The sequence below is a fragment of the Bubalus bubalis genome, chromosome 4 (genome assembly GCF_019923935.1).
Source record: "Bubalus bubalis isolate 160015118507 breed Murrah chromosome 4, NDDB_SH_1, whole genome shotgun sequence".
NCBI classification, from domain to species: domain Eukaryota; kingdom Metazoa; phylum Chordata; class Mammalia; order Artiodactyla; family Bovidae; genus Bubalus; species Bubalus bubalis.
In genome coordinates this window covers 105335828-105353851 of record NC_059160.1, presented here as the reverse complement: position 1 = coordinate 105353851, position 18024 = coordinate 105335828, and the positions used below count along the sequence as shown (strand labels likewise).

General features: G+C 36.1%; 1 protein-coding gene across 4 annotated transcripts in view; it reads left to right on the top strand.

The window, feature by feature from the left end:
* The window catches only part of LRRIQ1 (leucine rich repeats and IQ motif containing 1), a 227517-nt gene that overhangs the window by 1974 nt on the left and 207519 nt on the right, over positions 1-18024 (top strand). For 3 of the 4 annotated variants that reach the window (XM_025284377.2, XM_025284378.2, XM_025284379.2), the window contains exons 2-7: positions 940-1084; positions 4208-4319; positions 8919-9010; positions 10201-10318; positions 11064-11287; positions 15842-15916. In XM_025284377.2, coding sequence (XP_025140162.1) covers positions 941-1084; positions 4208-4319; positions 8919-9010; positions 10201-10318; positions 11064-11287; positions 15842-15916 — 765 coding nt within the window. In that variant the 5' untranslated portion in view covers position 940. The remainder of the gene's footprint in view (positions 1-939; positions 1085-4207; positions 4320-8918; positions 9011-10200; positions 10319-11063; positions 11288-15841; positions 15917-18024) is intronic. The other variant, XM_044941866.1, reaches the window with a different exon arrangement.

The following is an 18024-nucleotide window of genomic DNA, read 5'->3' as shown; positions in this document are numbered from 1 at the left end:
TGGCTTGTCACAGGTACTTAATACACATGGAAGCTAATGACGGTACTTAACAGTGATGATATGAAGATATTTTGCAATGTACTGCTTGACCTATATCCATTACAAGCCTAAAGATTTAAATGAAATAAGTGTTGAACTTATACATCATATATTATTCAGTATTTCATTGTTGTGGCTATCTGGTAGAATTGACAACTCTGATTTAATGAGCGCAAACTAGCCAGATGTGTCCCCATGTATATACTTAGGATGTTCTCTTATAAGTATTTTAATTTCTGAATACTCAAGCTGTTCACAGTTATTTTGCCATTAATTATTACCATGAAAATGAGTTTTAATATGAAGTTTCTTGATTCAGGAAGGTAAGCCAAACCCATTCCACATAACTTTTCCTTCAGCGAATTTAAAGAGTGTCATTAAATTTGATCATTTTGTAGTCAAACACTAAAGAAATAATGGAGGAAAATAGGGAGAAAGCAATTTTCTTTAATATATGCTGCTGCTGCTGCTAAGTCGCTTCAGTCATGTCCAACTCTGTGTGACCCCATAGATGGCAGCCCACCAGGCTCCACAGTCCCTGGGATTCTCCAGGCAAGAGCACTGGAGTGGGTTGCCATTTCCTTCTCCAATGTGTGAAAGTGAAAAGCGTAAGTGAAGTCGCTCAGTCATGTCCAACTCTTCTTGACCCCATGGATTGTAGCCCACCAGGCTCCTCTGTCCATGGGATTCTCCAGGCAAGAGCACCGGAGTGGGTTGCCATTTCCTTCTCCATCTTTAATATATAGTATAGGCATAATAAGGTGTGATAAAACTTTGTTAAACTAAAGCATTTTTGCATAGAAAATGTTGGATTGGTGTGGCACATTAAAGAACCTATAGTTTTTACTAGCATTTAGCCTCTTCAGTTTTCTCTAAATGGTTCTGTGTTTTATTATGAAGGATGATGGAAGGCGACGATGATGATGATATAAAGCTCAGCGAAGAAATAGAGGCTGAATTGGATAAAATCAGCATTTCTTCCTTGGAAAAATATGGTTTTGATAGTGATTCAAAATCAGAAACCCAGAGTGTTAATAGTGATACAGTAAGTTTTGTGTTGTACTTTTGAGACTTTTAACTGAAGTAAACTTTTTTAGGAGAAATAGTACTTTTCTCAGTGTGTTTTTTATACTCCACTCATTTTTTTGCCCTTAGGGTGACCTTTAAACAATGCATATTAGTAGATATTTAAATATAAAAAGTATATTGAGAAATTACCTATAATTTCACATGTATACATGTGCATTTTTTCACAAAATTAAGATTTTACTATTCATATAATTATGCATAGGTGTGTGTATGTGTATATATATATGTATATATATATATATTTATATGTTGTTGTTTAGCTCTAAGTCATGTCCAGCTATTTTGTGACGCCATGGACTGCAGAGTTCTGTCCATGGGATTTCCCATGCAAGAATACTGGAGTGGATTGCCATTTCCCTCTCCAGGGGATCATCCCAACCCAGGGATTGAACCCATGTCTCCTACATTGGCAGGTGGATTCGTTACCACCCAGCCAAGGGAAAGTGAAAGTGAAAGTCACTCAGTCCTGTTAGACTCTTTGTGACCCCATGGACTATCAGATCAGATCAGTTGCTCAGTCGTGTCCGACTCTTTGCGACCACATGAATCACAGCACGCCAGGCCATGAAATTCGCCAGGCCAGAGAACTGGAGTGGGTAGCCATTCCCTTCTCCAGGGGATCTTTGCAACCCAGATATTGAACCCAGGTCTTCTGCATTGCAGGCAGATTCTCTACCAGCTGAGCCTGGGAAGACACAGGATATTGGTATCCTGCTTTTTTACTTAATCATGAGTATATTTTTATGTGATTCAGTTCAGGTCAGTTCAGTTCAGTCACTCAGTCGTGTCCGACTCTTTGCGACCCCTTAAACTACAGCACACCAGGCCTCCCTGTCCATCACCAACTCCCAGAGTTCACCCAAACTCATGTCCACCGAGTTGGTGATGCCATCCAGCCATCTCATCCTCTGTCGTCCCCTTCTCCTCCTGCCATTAATCCCTCCCAGCATCAGAGTCTTTTCCAATGAGTCAATTCTTCACATGAGGTGGCCAAAGTATTGGAGTTTCAGCTTCAGCATTAGTCCTTCCAAAGAACAACCAGGACTGATCTCCTTTAGAATGGACTGGTTGGATCTCCATGCAGTCCAAGGGACTCTCAAGAGTCTTCTCCAACACCACAGTTCAAAGGCATCAATTCTTCAGCATTCAGCTTTCTTCACAGTCCAACTCTCACATCCATACATGACCACTGGAAAAACCATAGCCTTGACTAGACAGACCTTTGTTGGCAAAGTAATGTCTCTGCTTTTGAATATGCTATCTAGGTTGGTCATAACTTTCCTTCCAAGGAGTAAGCGTCTTTTAATTTCATGGCTGCGGTCACCATCTGCAGTGATTTTGGAGCCCAGAAAAATAAAGTCTGACACTGTTTCCACTGTTTCCCCATCTATTTCCCATGAAGTGATGGGACTAGATGCCATGATCTTCGTTTTCTGAATGTTGAGCTTTAAGCCAACTTTTTCAGTCTCCTCTTTCAGTCTCCTCTTCATCAAGAGGCTTTTTAGTTCCTCTTCACTTTCTGCCATAAGGGTGGTGTCATCTGCATATCTTAGGTTATTGCTATTTCTCTAATCTTGATTCCAGCTTGTGTTTCTTCCAGCCTAGCGTTTCTCATGATGTACTCTGCATATAAGTTAAATAAGCAGGGTGACAATATACAGCCTTGATGTACTCCTTTTCCTATTTGAAACCAGTCTGTTGTTCCATGTCCAGTTCTAACTGTTGCTTCCTGACCTGCATACAGGTTTCTCAAGAGGCAGGTCAGGTGGTCTGGTATTCCCATTTCTTTCAAAAATTTCCACAGTTTGTTGTGATCCACACAGTCAAAGGCTTTGGCATAGTCAATAATGCAGAAATAGATGTTTTTCTGGAACTCCCTTCCTTTTTTCCATGATCCAGCAGATGTTAGCAATTTGATCTCTGGTTCCTCTGCCTTTTCTAAAACCAGCTTGATTAGACATGCATAAAAATCAAAATGTATGTGAAATCTTTAGATCAAAGAAATAGTTACATGTTTTTGAAATCAAATATATATTCATTTGTGTATTTCCTCCAGTGTTTCAGTTCAGTTCAGTCGCTTGGTCATGTCTGACTCTTTTCAACCCCATGAATCACAGCATGCCAGGCCTCCGTGTCCTCTTCCTTTAGGATAGACTGGTTGGATCTCCTTGCAATCCAAGGGACTCGCAAGAGTCTTCTCCAACACTACAGTTCAAAAGCATCAATTCTTCAGTGCTTAGCTTTCTTTATAGTCCAACGCTCATATCCATACACGATTACTGGAAAAACCATAGCCTTGACTAGACAAACCTTTGTTGGCAAAGTAATGTCTCTGCCTCCAGTGTTTATATACCTAGAAAACTTATTCATAGATTCATTCTTTTATATAAAAATTCTTAATCCAATGGAAACTTATTTTCAGCTATATTATAAAAAAGTAAATCTAATTAAAATTTCCCTGCAATATTTATCAAATATCCCTGGTGTCACTGGTGGAATAATCCACCTTTTTTCAATTGACTTTTCATATCTCCTGTATATACTTAGTTGTTATATTCATGTAATCTATCCAGAGTTATCTATTCTTTTCCATTATTCTGTTAATTTTTGCCCTGTTCTGGTTTTATATTTTTAAGTATAAAATGGGCCAAATTCCTTCAGTAGCTTTGCTGCATCAACTCTTTTCAACTAAGCTTTTTTTCCCAAGAAAACACATTTGTCAAGTTTCTTGAAATAATTATACTTTGATTTTTAATTAGGATTGCAATAACCTACATAATACTTTAGGAAAAAAATAATATTTTAGTATGTCTTTTTATCCATAGCCAGCTTAAATAAAATAGAAGTTCTGAAATTATTCATTTGGGGGTGAGTTCCAACAGAATCATGGATGCAATTTATAGCCATCTGAAAATGAAAAGAAAACTTTAACCAAATTTCTTTGGACTATGCTTTTTATATGAAGCTCTTTTACCTCATTCGCACATTTTAGTCAAAATTTTGGCATTTCAAAACAAAAATTTTGATGCATAGTTTTAGCAAATAATTTTACAGTTCCTTTTATTCTTCACATTTTTAGGATTCGGATGAGCTACCTGAGTCGGTTCTTCACTGTATTAACATCATAAAGAATAAGAGTAAAACTGCTGAAGAGCTCATTCTTCAGGGCTTGGAGGATACTGATGTTTTAAGTAAGTACAGTTTTCATCTGCTTGGTAGATAAGTTTTCTGTAAGTATGAATAGTTTATAATCTAGAAAATTAAGCTGCTTGAAGTTATTTCTTCTCATATACAAGTGTGTGCATTTATCTCTAATAAAATCTCTATAGTATTTGGTCTGTTCAATTTAGTTCACACATCTGTTTTAATTACTACCTTCCTTATATCTCCAATAAATACTAGTCTCTAATAATTTGTTTTACTAGTCCTAATTAAATCCAGACATTCTGTTACTTTATGTCAAAGGAACCCAAGTGTGGGACTGTTTTAGAATTATCAGTTTATATGTATTTTTGGAGAAAATACAATTTATATAAAATCCTCACAACCTTTATTTGCCTCAACTGAGCAAATTTATATCTTTCAATTATTGTAAGAATAATAGAATGAACAAAGATTTAACTCGAAGTAATCCTAGCTTAGTTTATAATGAAAAATGGCAACAGTTTAAATGTTCAACAGGACCTTGGTGTGTCTAACAATATACTCTTTTAAAAAAATGAAAGACAATTTTAATAACATAAGTTTTATGGTATACTATAAAAGTTATTAAGAAATTCAGTGTCATTTATGCTTATATTGGTATAAATTATGTGGATATTCACAGCTGTTTATACCAAAAATATTAGTGTGTGAAAGGACCTGTTGTAGCCACTGAGAATACAGCAGAGAACAAAACAGGCCAAGATCTTGCTCTGTTCTTCTAGTGTTCCCACGTTGGGAGACAGATAATAAGTAAACACATGATATTTCAACAAAATGATAATTCTATGAAGGGAGGATTTCAAGATAAGGGGATAGAGATTGAATTTTGCTATTTTAGATATGTGAAGTCAGGGGAGGTATCTCTGAGGAAGTGATATTTAAGTAGTGTCTGAAATGAGATAGTAAGCCACGTGGGATATGCTGGTGAAGGAGTCACGTAGCTATCTAGAGAGCTGGTGTTCCAGAAAGAGGGAATTGTAAAGGCCAACGCACACTCAGTGGGCTTAATGTGTTCAGAGAATAGTCAGCCTTTGTGGTTATATTCAAGCAAAGAAAGGGTTAGATATACAGTTCAGTTCAGTCGCTCAGTCGTGTCCAACTCTTTGCGACCCCATGAATTGCAGCACACCAGGCCTCCCTGTCCATCACCAACTCCCGGATTTCACTCAGACTCACGTCCATTGAGTCAGTGATGCCATCCAGCCATCTCATCCTCTGTCGTCCCCTTCTCCCCTTGCCCACAATCCTTCCCAGCATCAGAGTCTTTTCCAATGAGTCAACTCTTCACATGAGGTGGCCAAAGTACGGCAGTTTCAACTTTAGCATCATTCCTTCCAAAGAAATCCCAGGGCTGATCTCCTTCAGAATGGACTCGTTGGATCTCCTTGCAGTCCAAGGGACTCTCAAGAGTCTTCTCCAACACCACAGTTCAAAAGCATCAATTTTTCGGGGCTCAGCCTTCTTCACAGTCCAACTCTCACATCCATACATGACCACAGGAAAAACCATAGCCTTGACTAGATGAACCTTTGTTGGCAAAGTAATGTCTCTGCTTTTGAATATGCTATCTAGGTTGGTCATAACTTTCCTCCAAGGAGTAAGCGTCTTTTAATTTCATGGCTGCAGTCACCATCTGCAGTGATTTTGGAGCCCAGAAAAATAAAGTCTGACACTGTTTCCACTGTTTCCCCATCTATTTCCCATGAAGTGGTGGGACCCAATGCCATGATCTTCGTTTTCTGAATGTTGAGCTTTAAGCCAACTTTTCCACTCTCCACTTTCACTTTCATCAAGAGGCTTTTTAGTTCCTCTTCACTTTCTGCCATAAGGGTGGTGTCATCTGCAGATCTGAGGTTATTGGTATTTCTCCCGGCAATCTTGATTCCAGCTTGTGTTTCTTCCAGCCCAGCATTTCTCATGATGTACTCTGCATATAAGGTAAATAAGCAGGGTGACAATATACAGCCTTTACGTACTCCTTTTCCTATTTGAAACCAGTCTGTGGTTCCATGTCCAGTTCTAACTGTTGCTTCCTGACCTGCATACAGATTTATCAAGAGGCAGGTCAGGTAGTCTGGTATTCCCATCTCTTTCAAATCCAAAGTGTGGACTTTGGATTCTGCTCTGAGTATATGAAGGTTTTTCAGAAAGGAGTGACAGAGTATGATGTGTTTTGAGGCAATCATTCTGGGAACTGTGTAGTGAAGATGCCTTGAGGTAGCAAGTGTCTACAAGACTATTACAGTAGGATGGTTAGAGACGATAGCAGTTTAAATACAAATGGTGGTAAAGGTCATATTCTAGAAAACATTTTTAAGTAGAAATAACCAAAAGTATTTATTGATGGATTGATGTGAAAGAAAAAGAGGAAACTGGCTCCAAGATTTTTGTTCTGAGTACCTGTGTGAAAGAATATGTAAAGACTTCTTAAATGCAGACCCTTTAGATTTTAGCAGTGATTATTGTCAAGTTATGGTGAATTTTAGTAATTTGCTTATTTGTGTTTACTAAGGTTTATTAAATGAAAATTTATTTTAAATATATTGGCAAGTATAGAACCTGATTATGTAAAAATCAAAGGAAATATAGAAAAATTAGTTACATGAAAAACTATAGGAACCAAAGTCATAGCAGTGGTTTAGAAAGTTATAAGATCTCATGTGTATAGCTCTAACAAATAGGTTTGATAGTCTCAATTAATAGACTTATTTTCCAAGAAAATTCAAATTATCAAAATTGCTTGAAAAATCAGAAAACATGCTGAAATCGGTAATTTGGCAAGAAGGTCGAAAGAGATATCTTCTCAAATGTCAATAGGAAGTAGGGATAACTTTGTAATTGAATTGTTCCAATTCATCAAGGAGCAGAAAATCTGCAGATTATATTTCATTTATTAAAAACTGCACATTTTAGATACAAAACTGTGCAAGCATAGTATACACATACATAAGAGAAACTAGAGGCTAATTTTATTTGTAAATATGATGTATTGATGAAAGCTGTCAGTTGTACACAAAAACTATTTTAGCTACTTTAAGCAGTAAGGTTGGGGGGGAGGTATTTGTGTAAAACAAACTTAGAGGTTTAAAATAACAGTGTGTTGTTATCTTTGTATAGTTCTACAGGTTCACTGGGCTTTGCCAGGTAGTTCTTGCTTGGATTTCTTACACTTTGACGGTCAGATGTTGTTTAGGGTCACAGTCATCTGAGGTCTTTACTGGACTGGAATTCTCAGATGGCTCACTGACATGGCTTGCACTTGATGCAATTTGTTGGCTGGAAATTCATTTGGGGCTGTCAGCTGGAGGAGGCACCTACATGTGGTCTCTGTCTGCAGCTTACATGGCACCTGGATTTTGGGAAAGAGTATCACATGAATAAATTATTAAGAGACTAAGGTGGTACCTTGTAAAGCTTCAGATGACATTCGCCAAAGTCATGCAACGTCTTTACTACATCCTGATGGTTATACAGGGTCAGCACAGATTCCGTGCGGGAGGGGAGTACACAGGGTATGTATACCAGGAAGTGTAGGACTTCCTACACTTTACTCCAAAGATGTAAAATCTTTGGAGGCTATTAATAGTAACTACAATAAATAAGAGAATTGTTAATAGAACTGAAAAAATCAGATTCTATGTTGAATATCTAAAGTGTAGGAAAAAAATACATGCATGCACACTGAAACTATGCTGTAGCAGGAGCTGCTGATAAAATGAAGAAATTCAGAGATATTAATCCTCTTCTATACACTCCTATCTCCAACCCAAAGCTCCCTCTATCATAGTCTGAGCCAGAAAAATGAAAGTAATTCTCTCTGCCTTTCTTCACACATAATATTTTTATGAAAATAAAAATTTGCACAAATATATCAATTGGCAGAATCTAAATCAAAAAAAAAATTTTTTTTTTCCCGCTTTTCAGCTTCTCACATAGGAAAACATGCCAGAGAGATTGTGAATGGGTGTTGAAAAAGAAAATCTATAATACTGGTCAAAATACTTGTGAATGGTCAGTTAATCGTCAGAATTGTCATCTGTAAAAAATACTTTACAACCAAGGAATAAAACAAGCTAATTGAACAAGAAAAGATAAACATAACTACCTCTTCACAGATAATAAAAAGACACTAAAATTCAAAAAAACCTCACAAAATTGGGAATGAAAGTTTCTTTCATGAACATGTTAGTCATTATAATGTTTTAAATTAAGACTTATTAAAGCATTTTCAATATCTTGTGCAAGATTATGTTGTTTGTGGCAGATAGACTTGAACCTTTGTTGATTTCTAGTCAAGGTGTTATTGTGATATTAAACACAGCATTATTCTGTATACATGGAAAGTGAACTTCAGTTCTAGAATATGAAAGGTGATAAGAGTGCTCTAAAAATCTGTTGCTTTTATTTTTGAATAAAAATTACAGATTTCCTCTGTTCTTGGTTCTTCAGTATTTTTCTATTGCTTTGATCAAGATTATTCTATGATAAAGAATTTAGGATTAAAGGATGATAAAATGGTTTGGGATTTTAACATGTTGTATCTCGCTTTAATATTTAAAAATGTTATAACTTCTTTCTCTTTATAGGCTGTGGTTATGGAGGAGTTTCTAATAATCATATGCATTTAAGGATAGAATTGCCAACTGAATGTAAAGAAAATCCAGAACAATTAATAAAGGTATATGCTGTTTGACTGAAAGTGCTCAATATTATATAGTTAGAAATTTTCCTTTTCATCTCACATAGGATTTAAAGTTCACTGTCTTAAAAATTAAACTATTTTAAGCAAATAATTGTTGGTTTTATTTTGTATTCTGGCATAGAATATAAAACAATGAAAATTACAGTCTTTAAAATATTAGAAATGGTGATTTAAGCCAGCAATACCTGGAAATTTAATGTAAATAAGACCAGTATATCTATATTGAATGGTAGTTTTTACCTAAAAAATCCAAGGAAAACCATGAAATATACTCTAATATTGTTACCTTGCTTAAGAATGTAGTATGATTCAGTGGAGTCTTTAAATACCCTGTAGAAACTTTAAATGTAGAATGTCTTCTTCTTTTTTATTTAAGGTAAAATAAAAACATCTGTAAAGAAATGAGAGTAAAGGAAAGCCTAGGATTTGGGGGTAAAACTCCTGGAAATGTATTTCAGAGAAAGTCTCTTCCACAGGCTCAGCATCTTGTTCATTTTTATTACTCATTTTACATAACTCTAATTTTACCTAACTGTATTCTTGCTCTTTTTGAGGTGAGCAGAATTTGAAAATTACTTGTATGTATGTTTTTTACTCTATTTTTTGGTAACACTCAGTCCTGATATATTAATTTTGAATTATGTTGCTACTTCATTGGAATAGATATCCTGTACCTTTTAAGCTGGAGTATGGTGGAAGTCTAATTATGGAAAAGTATGAATCAAAATTATAACTTGTATATATTTCAAGGTAAATTAGAAAAAATTGTTTTTAAAACATTGAATATGTTAGCAATTTGTATATATGTGCAATTGCTGCAGAAAAGAAATATAAAAAGGTGTTAGGAGGAAAACACATATTAATAGAAACATTTGGACATGAGTGTCAAGCAGGTTAATTTTGAATATTGTAAGTAAATATTAGAAAGCAATTAGAATTCTGAAATACATAAGGAGGGTAAAATACAATTTGCTTCTCTGGGAAAAGCATTTTTCTCCACCATAAAAGAATAATTATCAATGTGCTATAGAATTGTATTTGAGAGCAATTTGAAGTAAATACTTTTCTAGATATGTGTGTGTAAATACTTAATACATTATTGAAATGATAACTTTACTCTCTGTTTTGTTTTTCTTTAATCATTGGGACTTTCTTTAACCTCTTAGATGTTATCTGAAATAGAAAAAGAAGAATTTCTAAGAAGTAGAACTCACTGTGGCAGTCCTGATTTGGTTCTGGAGTCTGAGCTTTGTGATTTGCTGGTGGACGAACGTGTTTTGCCAGGTGGACTAACTTGCGTGATGATATTTTTGATTATTTTAATGTGATTCACTTTAATTATCTAAAAAACTTGAACAGTTTTCTTTTGCCATTTAGAAGAAAACAGTCATGGTATTTGAAAAATACTGTACACTTATTATGGTTATTTAATTATGTTTCATAGTTTTTTCAAATGACTCCTAAATTAACTTCACTGTGGCTCAGCTGGTAAAGAATCCATCTGCAGTGCGAGAGACCTGGGTTTGATCCCTGGGTTTGGAAGATCCCCTGGAGAAGGGAAAGGCTACCCACTCCAGTATTCTGGCCTAGAGAATTCTATAGACTGTATAGTCCATGGGGTCACAAAGAGTCGGACACGACTGAACGACCTTCACTTTCAATTTAACTTTATATAAGTATATTTGAAAATTTTCCACATATAGAGCTGACTGCAATAGATGTACCCAGACCGGCATTTTTTAAGTGTCTAACTATGTTCCATATGTATCTCTTAACTACACACATGAATGCATGCCTGTACACACACACACAGATACACACACATCGTTTTCTGGAATAGTTTGACAAGCTATATGATTTCTTTATTGACTGCAATGGAGTTTACATGTATTTTGCACATTAGCACAGTGTCGCTTTCACTTTGGTGATACATTGACATTACTTCTTTATTTTGAAATTACTTTTAAATTTTATATTGGATCAGCTTTGACTGGTTTGATTTAAATTTTTTTTCTCTTCATGAATACAGATGATGCTGATATAAATTTTGGATACCGTGAAGTGGAAGAAAGATGTCGGCAGTCCTTTGAGGCTTGGCAAGACAAACAGAAAGAATTAGAAGACCAAGAGAAAGAAACTCTCAAAGTTCAGAGGGACAGAGAAGAAAAGCAGTTTCAAGAGGAAGAAGAAAAAAGACATTGTTGGATGAAACAATTTGAAGTTGAAAAAAAGAAATTAGAGAATATTCAGAAGGTAAGTTTTCTTATTTTTATTTTTCATTCATTTTTTTTTTTTTTGAATCAGTAACTCCTGAACAGTACTGAGGTTTTGGATTATGGTGTGGCTCGAGCTCCATTCTATGGGTTTTAATTAGTCCTAATAATCAAAGCAGTTTACTGGGAATTAACAGTATTAACATGGACCCCTTGCTTATTTTCCATGAAATTCGTTGTAATTTCAGGTACTGCTTTGGATTTTGAGGTCCCCCAGAGTCTATAAAGTTTCAAAGACTGTCCTAAAAAAGCTGACATTTACAAGATAAATTGTTGCTCTTCTCTAGCCTCCTAATCATAGAAAAAGGCAACAGAATTTTCTCCATCACAAAATGTCCTTGCTCTGTAGTCTGATATCTAGCAATTATGTAGAGCATATTTGGTTAAAGTGGCTCAGGCATGTAGGTAATAGTTGTGCTGCATTCCCATAAATGAGCTAATTTCTGGAACTAGAACATTTTTGGAATAAGGGAGTTCTGTGTTGTTTTCCTTTCTGTTTTCTCCCAGCTGCTCCTCAGGTGGTCCACATCCTGAGGCCACGGTAGTGGCATCTTGAGAAACTGGTGGATTTGGGGGACTCACTTGTGGACCACCAGGATCCTTAGACTATATGGATAACAGGCAGGACTTACATCTGTTTTGCATTACTAAAGTTAGCTTATGAATTACTCCCAACTTACTAGTTTTGAGTCTTCCATGTACAGAACACTAGCGTGTCGTCACAGGCTGTTCAGGGTATCCTGGCCTCCCATGTTGAGTACACTGCATTTCTGAATTATGTAGAAAGTAAATACATTAAAAACCATGATAATATTGCAGAACCAGCTTGTCCATGGCTTTTCCTATAGTAAGCTACAAATCTTTAGCTTCCTTTTAGTTCATATTTTCCTTTCCACAGACTAGATTAGTTATTTTCAAAAGTCAGAAGCTATTTTTTTCCCATTCCAGAATAGAAGTTAATACAATGTAGATTATTGGAATGGTGTTTCCTGGCTTGTGGCAAAATGTATCACTGCTATTGATTGTTAGTGATATTTTCTAAAAAACAGCTGATTTTAAAATCTGTTTTCATTGCCATTTTTAGTTTGTTTTGTAACAAAAATTTACTGACTACTTCAAGGGCAAAACTTTCAGCTATAGGCTTGATGTTACAAAAGAAATTTAACGCCAGGGCCTTACCCTTAAAGAATTATAACTTAGTTTTTGAAAGCAATTTATACTTTATCATAAATTGATGATTTAAAAATATATATGACATTAGTAGATTAATGAGTTTCCAAATGTGTGCTTTGTTTTACCTTGGAGCTTCCAAGTTTTCCACTGGGATCATTCCATAATTTTATAGTGATGGCTTCTAAATAGATAATTTACATACTCAGTAATTCTCACCTGTGTCTTTGTTAGCTTCTTCTTCCATTTTCTAAAACTGCTATTATAAATTTCTTTCCTTAAGAGTTCTACCCAACTCCTTATTCCTTGTTATTAGTAACCGATCACATTTTTGCATCAATTACGAACTTCTTTTTCTTTCTAATCCCACATCTGCTAACTGCTAAGTCGCTTCAGTTGTGTCCAACTCTGTGCGACCCCATAGATGGCAGCCCATCAGGCTCCTCCTTCCCTGGGATTCTCCAGGTAAGAATACTGGAGCGGTTTGCCATTTCCTTCCCCAATCCCATATCTGGTTAACATTAATTTTTGTGGTCACCTTTTTAGCTTTATTTTTTGCCTTTGCTTTTATCTCCATAAGAGAGGCTTCTTCTACCAAAGGCCAACTTTTCATGCTTTGCTCTATATTCTATCATTTTCCAGGTTACTTTTACTTTTTCCTATGTGTTAAAATACTCCTACAACTTCCTCCTTTCTTACTGCTTATACTCATGTTCAATTTTCGCCTGTCCTAGAACTAAAACAAAACAGAAAACTCAGATCACTGTGATTTAAATATCTTTCTTTAGCTGCTCTTTAGCTTTACTTATCATAGACAGGCTTCTTAAGGAGTAGTTATTTGTGCTCAATCTATTTCTTCATCTTTCATTCAAATCTAAACCTTGTAGCTGCCTTCCACCTCCATCCCAGTGAATTAAATTGCTTTTGACAAAAACAAAACAAAACGTCATCTTCTAAGCTGACTTTGATAAAAATACAATCACTTCTAGAACCATACTCACAGATCCTAGTGAAGTTGCTCAGTCGTGTCCAGCTCTTTGCAACCACATGGACTGTAGCCTATCAGGGCTCCTCTATCCATGAGATTTTCCAGGCAAGAGTACTGGAGTGGGTTGCCATTTTCTTCTCCAAAGGATCTTCTCAACCCAGGGATCAAACCCGGGTCTCCCGCATTGCAGGAAGATGTTCTACCATCTGAGCCACCAGTCAGTATTTATTTTTGCCTCTTTTCCTTTTTATGCCAGTAAAAATCTGTTGACCGTTTCATTTTCCCTTTACTTCTGTGGGACCACACTACCTTGATTGTCTTCTTACATATTTGGGCATTTTTCCTTGGTATCTGTTTTTAGGTTAATTTTTTCTCCTTCTCCCTGAATGTGTCCTACCCCGGATTCCATCTTTTGCTCTTTCTTTTCTTATTCCATGTATTTTCTCTCGTGATAGTCTCAAACACAGCAATGGCTGTTCAGAACCAAATCTATAGTTATAAAATAAAGTGAACTACATAACTGTTCCATACTCAGAACTTAGTGGATCTAAAACTGAATACATTGTCTTTCTGAGTCGTGCTCTTTCTCTGGTGGTCGTTAGTCATTATTTTGATGAGCTATGCTCTCATTATCGGAGAAGGCAATGGCACCCCATTCCAGTACTTTTGCCTAGAAAATCCCACGGACGGAGGAGCCTGGTAGGCTGCAGTCCATGGGGTCGCTAGAGTCGGACACGACTGAGCGACTTCACTTTCACTTTTCACTTTCCTGCATTGGAGAAGGAAATGGCAATCCACTCCAGTATTCTTGCCTGGAGAATCCCAGGGACAGCGGGGCCTGGTGGGCTGCTGTCTATGGGGTCGCACAGAGTCGGACATGACTGAAGTGACTTAGCAGCATGCTCTCATCATAGACTAAGCTAAAAAGTTGAGTACCATTTCTGACTCTTCTCTCTCTTTTATGGTCCTGTCCTTCTAATAGTTCATTATCCACTGTCTCATCCATATGTCTACTGCTGCCCCATAGTTCAGGATGTCCTAATGTCTATCTTGGAATATTTGCTATACTCTCTAATTGACCTTCCTACTTTTGGTCTTGTATTCTGGAAACTCATGCACAGTAGTGCAGTCAGAATGATAATTATTTTCCAAAAAAAATGTTATTTCCATGCTTAAATGCCATTAAAATTTCCCACAGCTCATATGAGATAATTTCCAAAGAACTTTTCCCACTTCCTTTGATTCAGTCAGTTGGCAGTTGGTGGCAGTTTCATATTTGTATGGTGTTTGCATCTCTTCTGACTCCTGTGACCTCATCTGTAGAAGGCCCTCACTGATTCTCTCATGGACTTCTCTAATACCTACTTCACTGATCCCCCTAGTGTTTCCTTGCCTTACTTTCTTATTAAATGTGTTGGTTTAGTTGTAAGTCATGTCCAGCTCTTGCGACCCCGTAGACTGTAGCCTGCCAGGCTCCTCTGTCCATAGGATTATCCAGGCAAGAATACTGGAGTGGGTTGCCATTTCCTTCTCCAGGGGATCTTCCCATCCAGGGATCGAGCCCAGGTCTCCCGCATTGCCGGCATATTCTTTACTGACTGCTATCAAATGTAACCTTATAATTTTCCTAAAACTGAGTTGTAATCATTTTCCTAGTTCAAAAACTTTTTAATAAATGCCTCAAATGTTTATTTAATCTCTTACAAGCTGAGTCATTTCAAAAACAATCTTTTATATGAACCTTTCATAATCCTCTAATTATTATACCTCTTCCTACTGTAATCCTTATAGTTCTTATCTTGTGATTAACTTATTATGCTAAATTTGGGGTAATGTGTGAACATATGATAGCATTTTAGAATTACTAAAGGTAAAGTTTTTGAGGAAGGGGATTATATTTTACTGACCTTTGTTTATTTTTCAGAGCCTTAACAAAATAGATGCTAATAATGAGTTAATGAAAGAAAACAATTACCCTCTGAGATGATTTATTATGTGAATTAAATGAAATAGTTTGGAGAGAAAAAAAATCTATAATGTAAAACCCATCTTAACATACATTATCATTTGTAATTTTTGCATTATCCAGGAGTATTTCTAGCTAGTGCATTTTAGTATGTGAATAAATATACTCAAATTAATAAAACAGCTTTCCAAGATTACAGATATCTTCATGAGCTAATAGGAAACCTAGATATCATTTTATGATATTTTAAGTTGGGATTAAAATTGTTATTCCAGTACTAATAACTGGGGGCCATTGGGTGAGTTATTATCTTTGACCATTGTTTACTAATATATGTTGTAAGAGTCATACAGAATAAACATAATATGTTTTATATTTGAATATCATATTTCAATATTATCATATGTCAGCAAGAACAGGACAAGATGAATGATGAACTTCATAAAGAGGAGAAAATATGGAAGGAGAGATTTAAACAGCATGCGGTATGTATTTATTGTTTGTAAGCAGCACAATAATCATTCTCCATTTGAAATAAATTGCTATGCTTGGAGTGAATATTTTAAAATAATATTGCCCATTGGTATAGGATTTAATTTACTCAAGTTTTAAAAATACTTAGTCACTAGAAACTCTCCTTGAAATGAAATATCCTGACACAGAAGGTAAACTGGTTCAATTATTAAATGTGTCTATGTAAAACTGTAAATGTAAAATTTCTTCTAAGGTTTGAGGAAACATACTGTTATGTTAGAGGAAACGTTATGTATGAGGAAACATACTGTTATTTCATTATGATTGAGGATTGTTATGAAAGGTTACTGCACTTCTTTAATGCAATTGCATTCATCTAATTCATCAATTAGAATGCAGTAACAGTCTTTAATGTGTTAAGTATCCCTTTAAGTTTAAGATGAGGGTACAGGCCTGAGGGTACACGGTGCCTCACACAAGACCTACCCCATCAGAATCTCCAGTTAAAACTGGTGTAAAACCCCCTCTGTCACCCTTAGCCCAGGGTCCTGGATTCCTGAGTAAGTAAGGAAGTGTTAGTCGCTCAGTGGTGCCCGACTCTTTGTGACTCCTGGACTGCAGCCCACCAGGCTCCTCTGTCCATGAGATTTTCCAGGAAAGGACACTTGAGTGGGTTGCCATTTCCTTCTCCAGGAGATCTTCCCAACCCAGGGATCGAACCCAGATAACATATTTATTAATTTTCAACTAATTTACACTGCAGTTTTTATATAAGATTATTTTAAGTAATTGCAAGTAAAAAGTAGATAAACTTTCCCATAATTCTGTAATGTAGTTAAAAATATTACCTTTCTTTGTATTTTTCCAAGTCTTTTTAAAGTTTATATATATCAAAATGAATCCGCCACAGGTATACATGTGTTCCCCACCCTGAACCCTCCTCCCTCCTCCCTCCCCATACCATCCCTCCCAATACAATATTGTAAAGTTAAAAAATAAAATAAAATATTAAAATAAATAAATAAATAAAATAAAGTTTATATAAACACATTCCTCAAAAAGTAGGCATATCCTATCCATCTCTAAATAAAAAAGTTGGTTAGGCGTGTGAAGACACAGGTTCAACATGAATGACAAGACAAAAATGCCAATGGTGACTCACAGGTAATCCAAACGTTGGCGTTAGGAGAGCCATGAAATTCACATAATTATTATATAGCAGCAAAATAAACAGGAGATATGAAAAGAAAATTAGAATCTTTAATGTAATGCCAAGTATATATTCTTCCCCTGGAGGAGGGCTTGGCAGCGCTCTCCAGCATTCCCCGGAGAATTCCATGGACCAAGGAGCCTGGCGGGCTACAGTCTATAGGGTCACAAAGAGTTGGACACAACTGAAGCAACTTAGCACAACACAGCAGCACAAAGTACATATTCTAGACTTGAACAGTTCAGTGTAAAAAAGTAAAATTTCAGTGGATAAATTTAACATTAGATTTGACAAAACAGATGAGAACCTTATTGAAGCTAAAGGGAAGTCAATAGAAAATGCCCAGATGTAAGCACAGAGAGGACAAAAATGGGAAAAACAGAAAAGAGAACAAGAAATATGTGATACACAATGAAAATATTAAAAATGTGTATAATAGTAATTTGGAAGGAAAGGAGAGAATGGGGCAGAACCTATGGGTAAAGAGATAGTAGTTGAAATGGTTTCAAATTGTTTTAGAAAATTCCACTTGAACATTTAAAGATGAGTAAAGATCCCCAAGTTGAATCGATGCAAAGAAAATCACACCTGGGGATTGAATAGTGTAACTATTAAAATTCGAGATAAGGAAGGAAGATCTTAAAATCAGCCAAGGAAAAGGCTCATTACCTAAAAGGATCATCAGTAAACTGGCAGCAGATGTTCATCCTTACATGAAATGATGGAAAGACGACGACAGAGTAAAAAACCTAAGTGCTAAGTGTTAAGGGTTTCTTTGATCATTGTTGTTCCGTCAGTCGCTCAGTCGTGTCCAACTCTTTGTGACCCCCTGGACTGCAGCACGCAAGGCTTCCCTGTCCTTTACTATCTCTTTGAGTTTGCTCAAACTAATGTCCATCGAGTCGATGA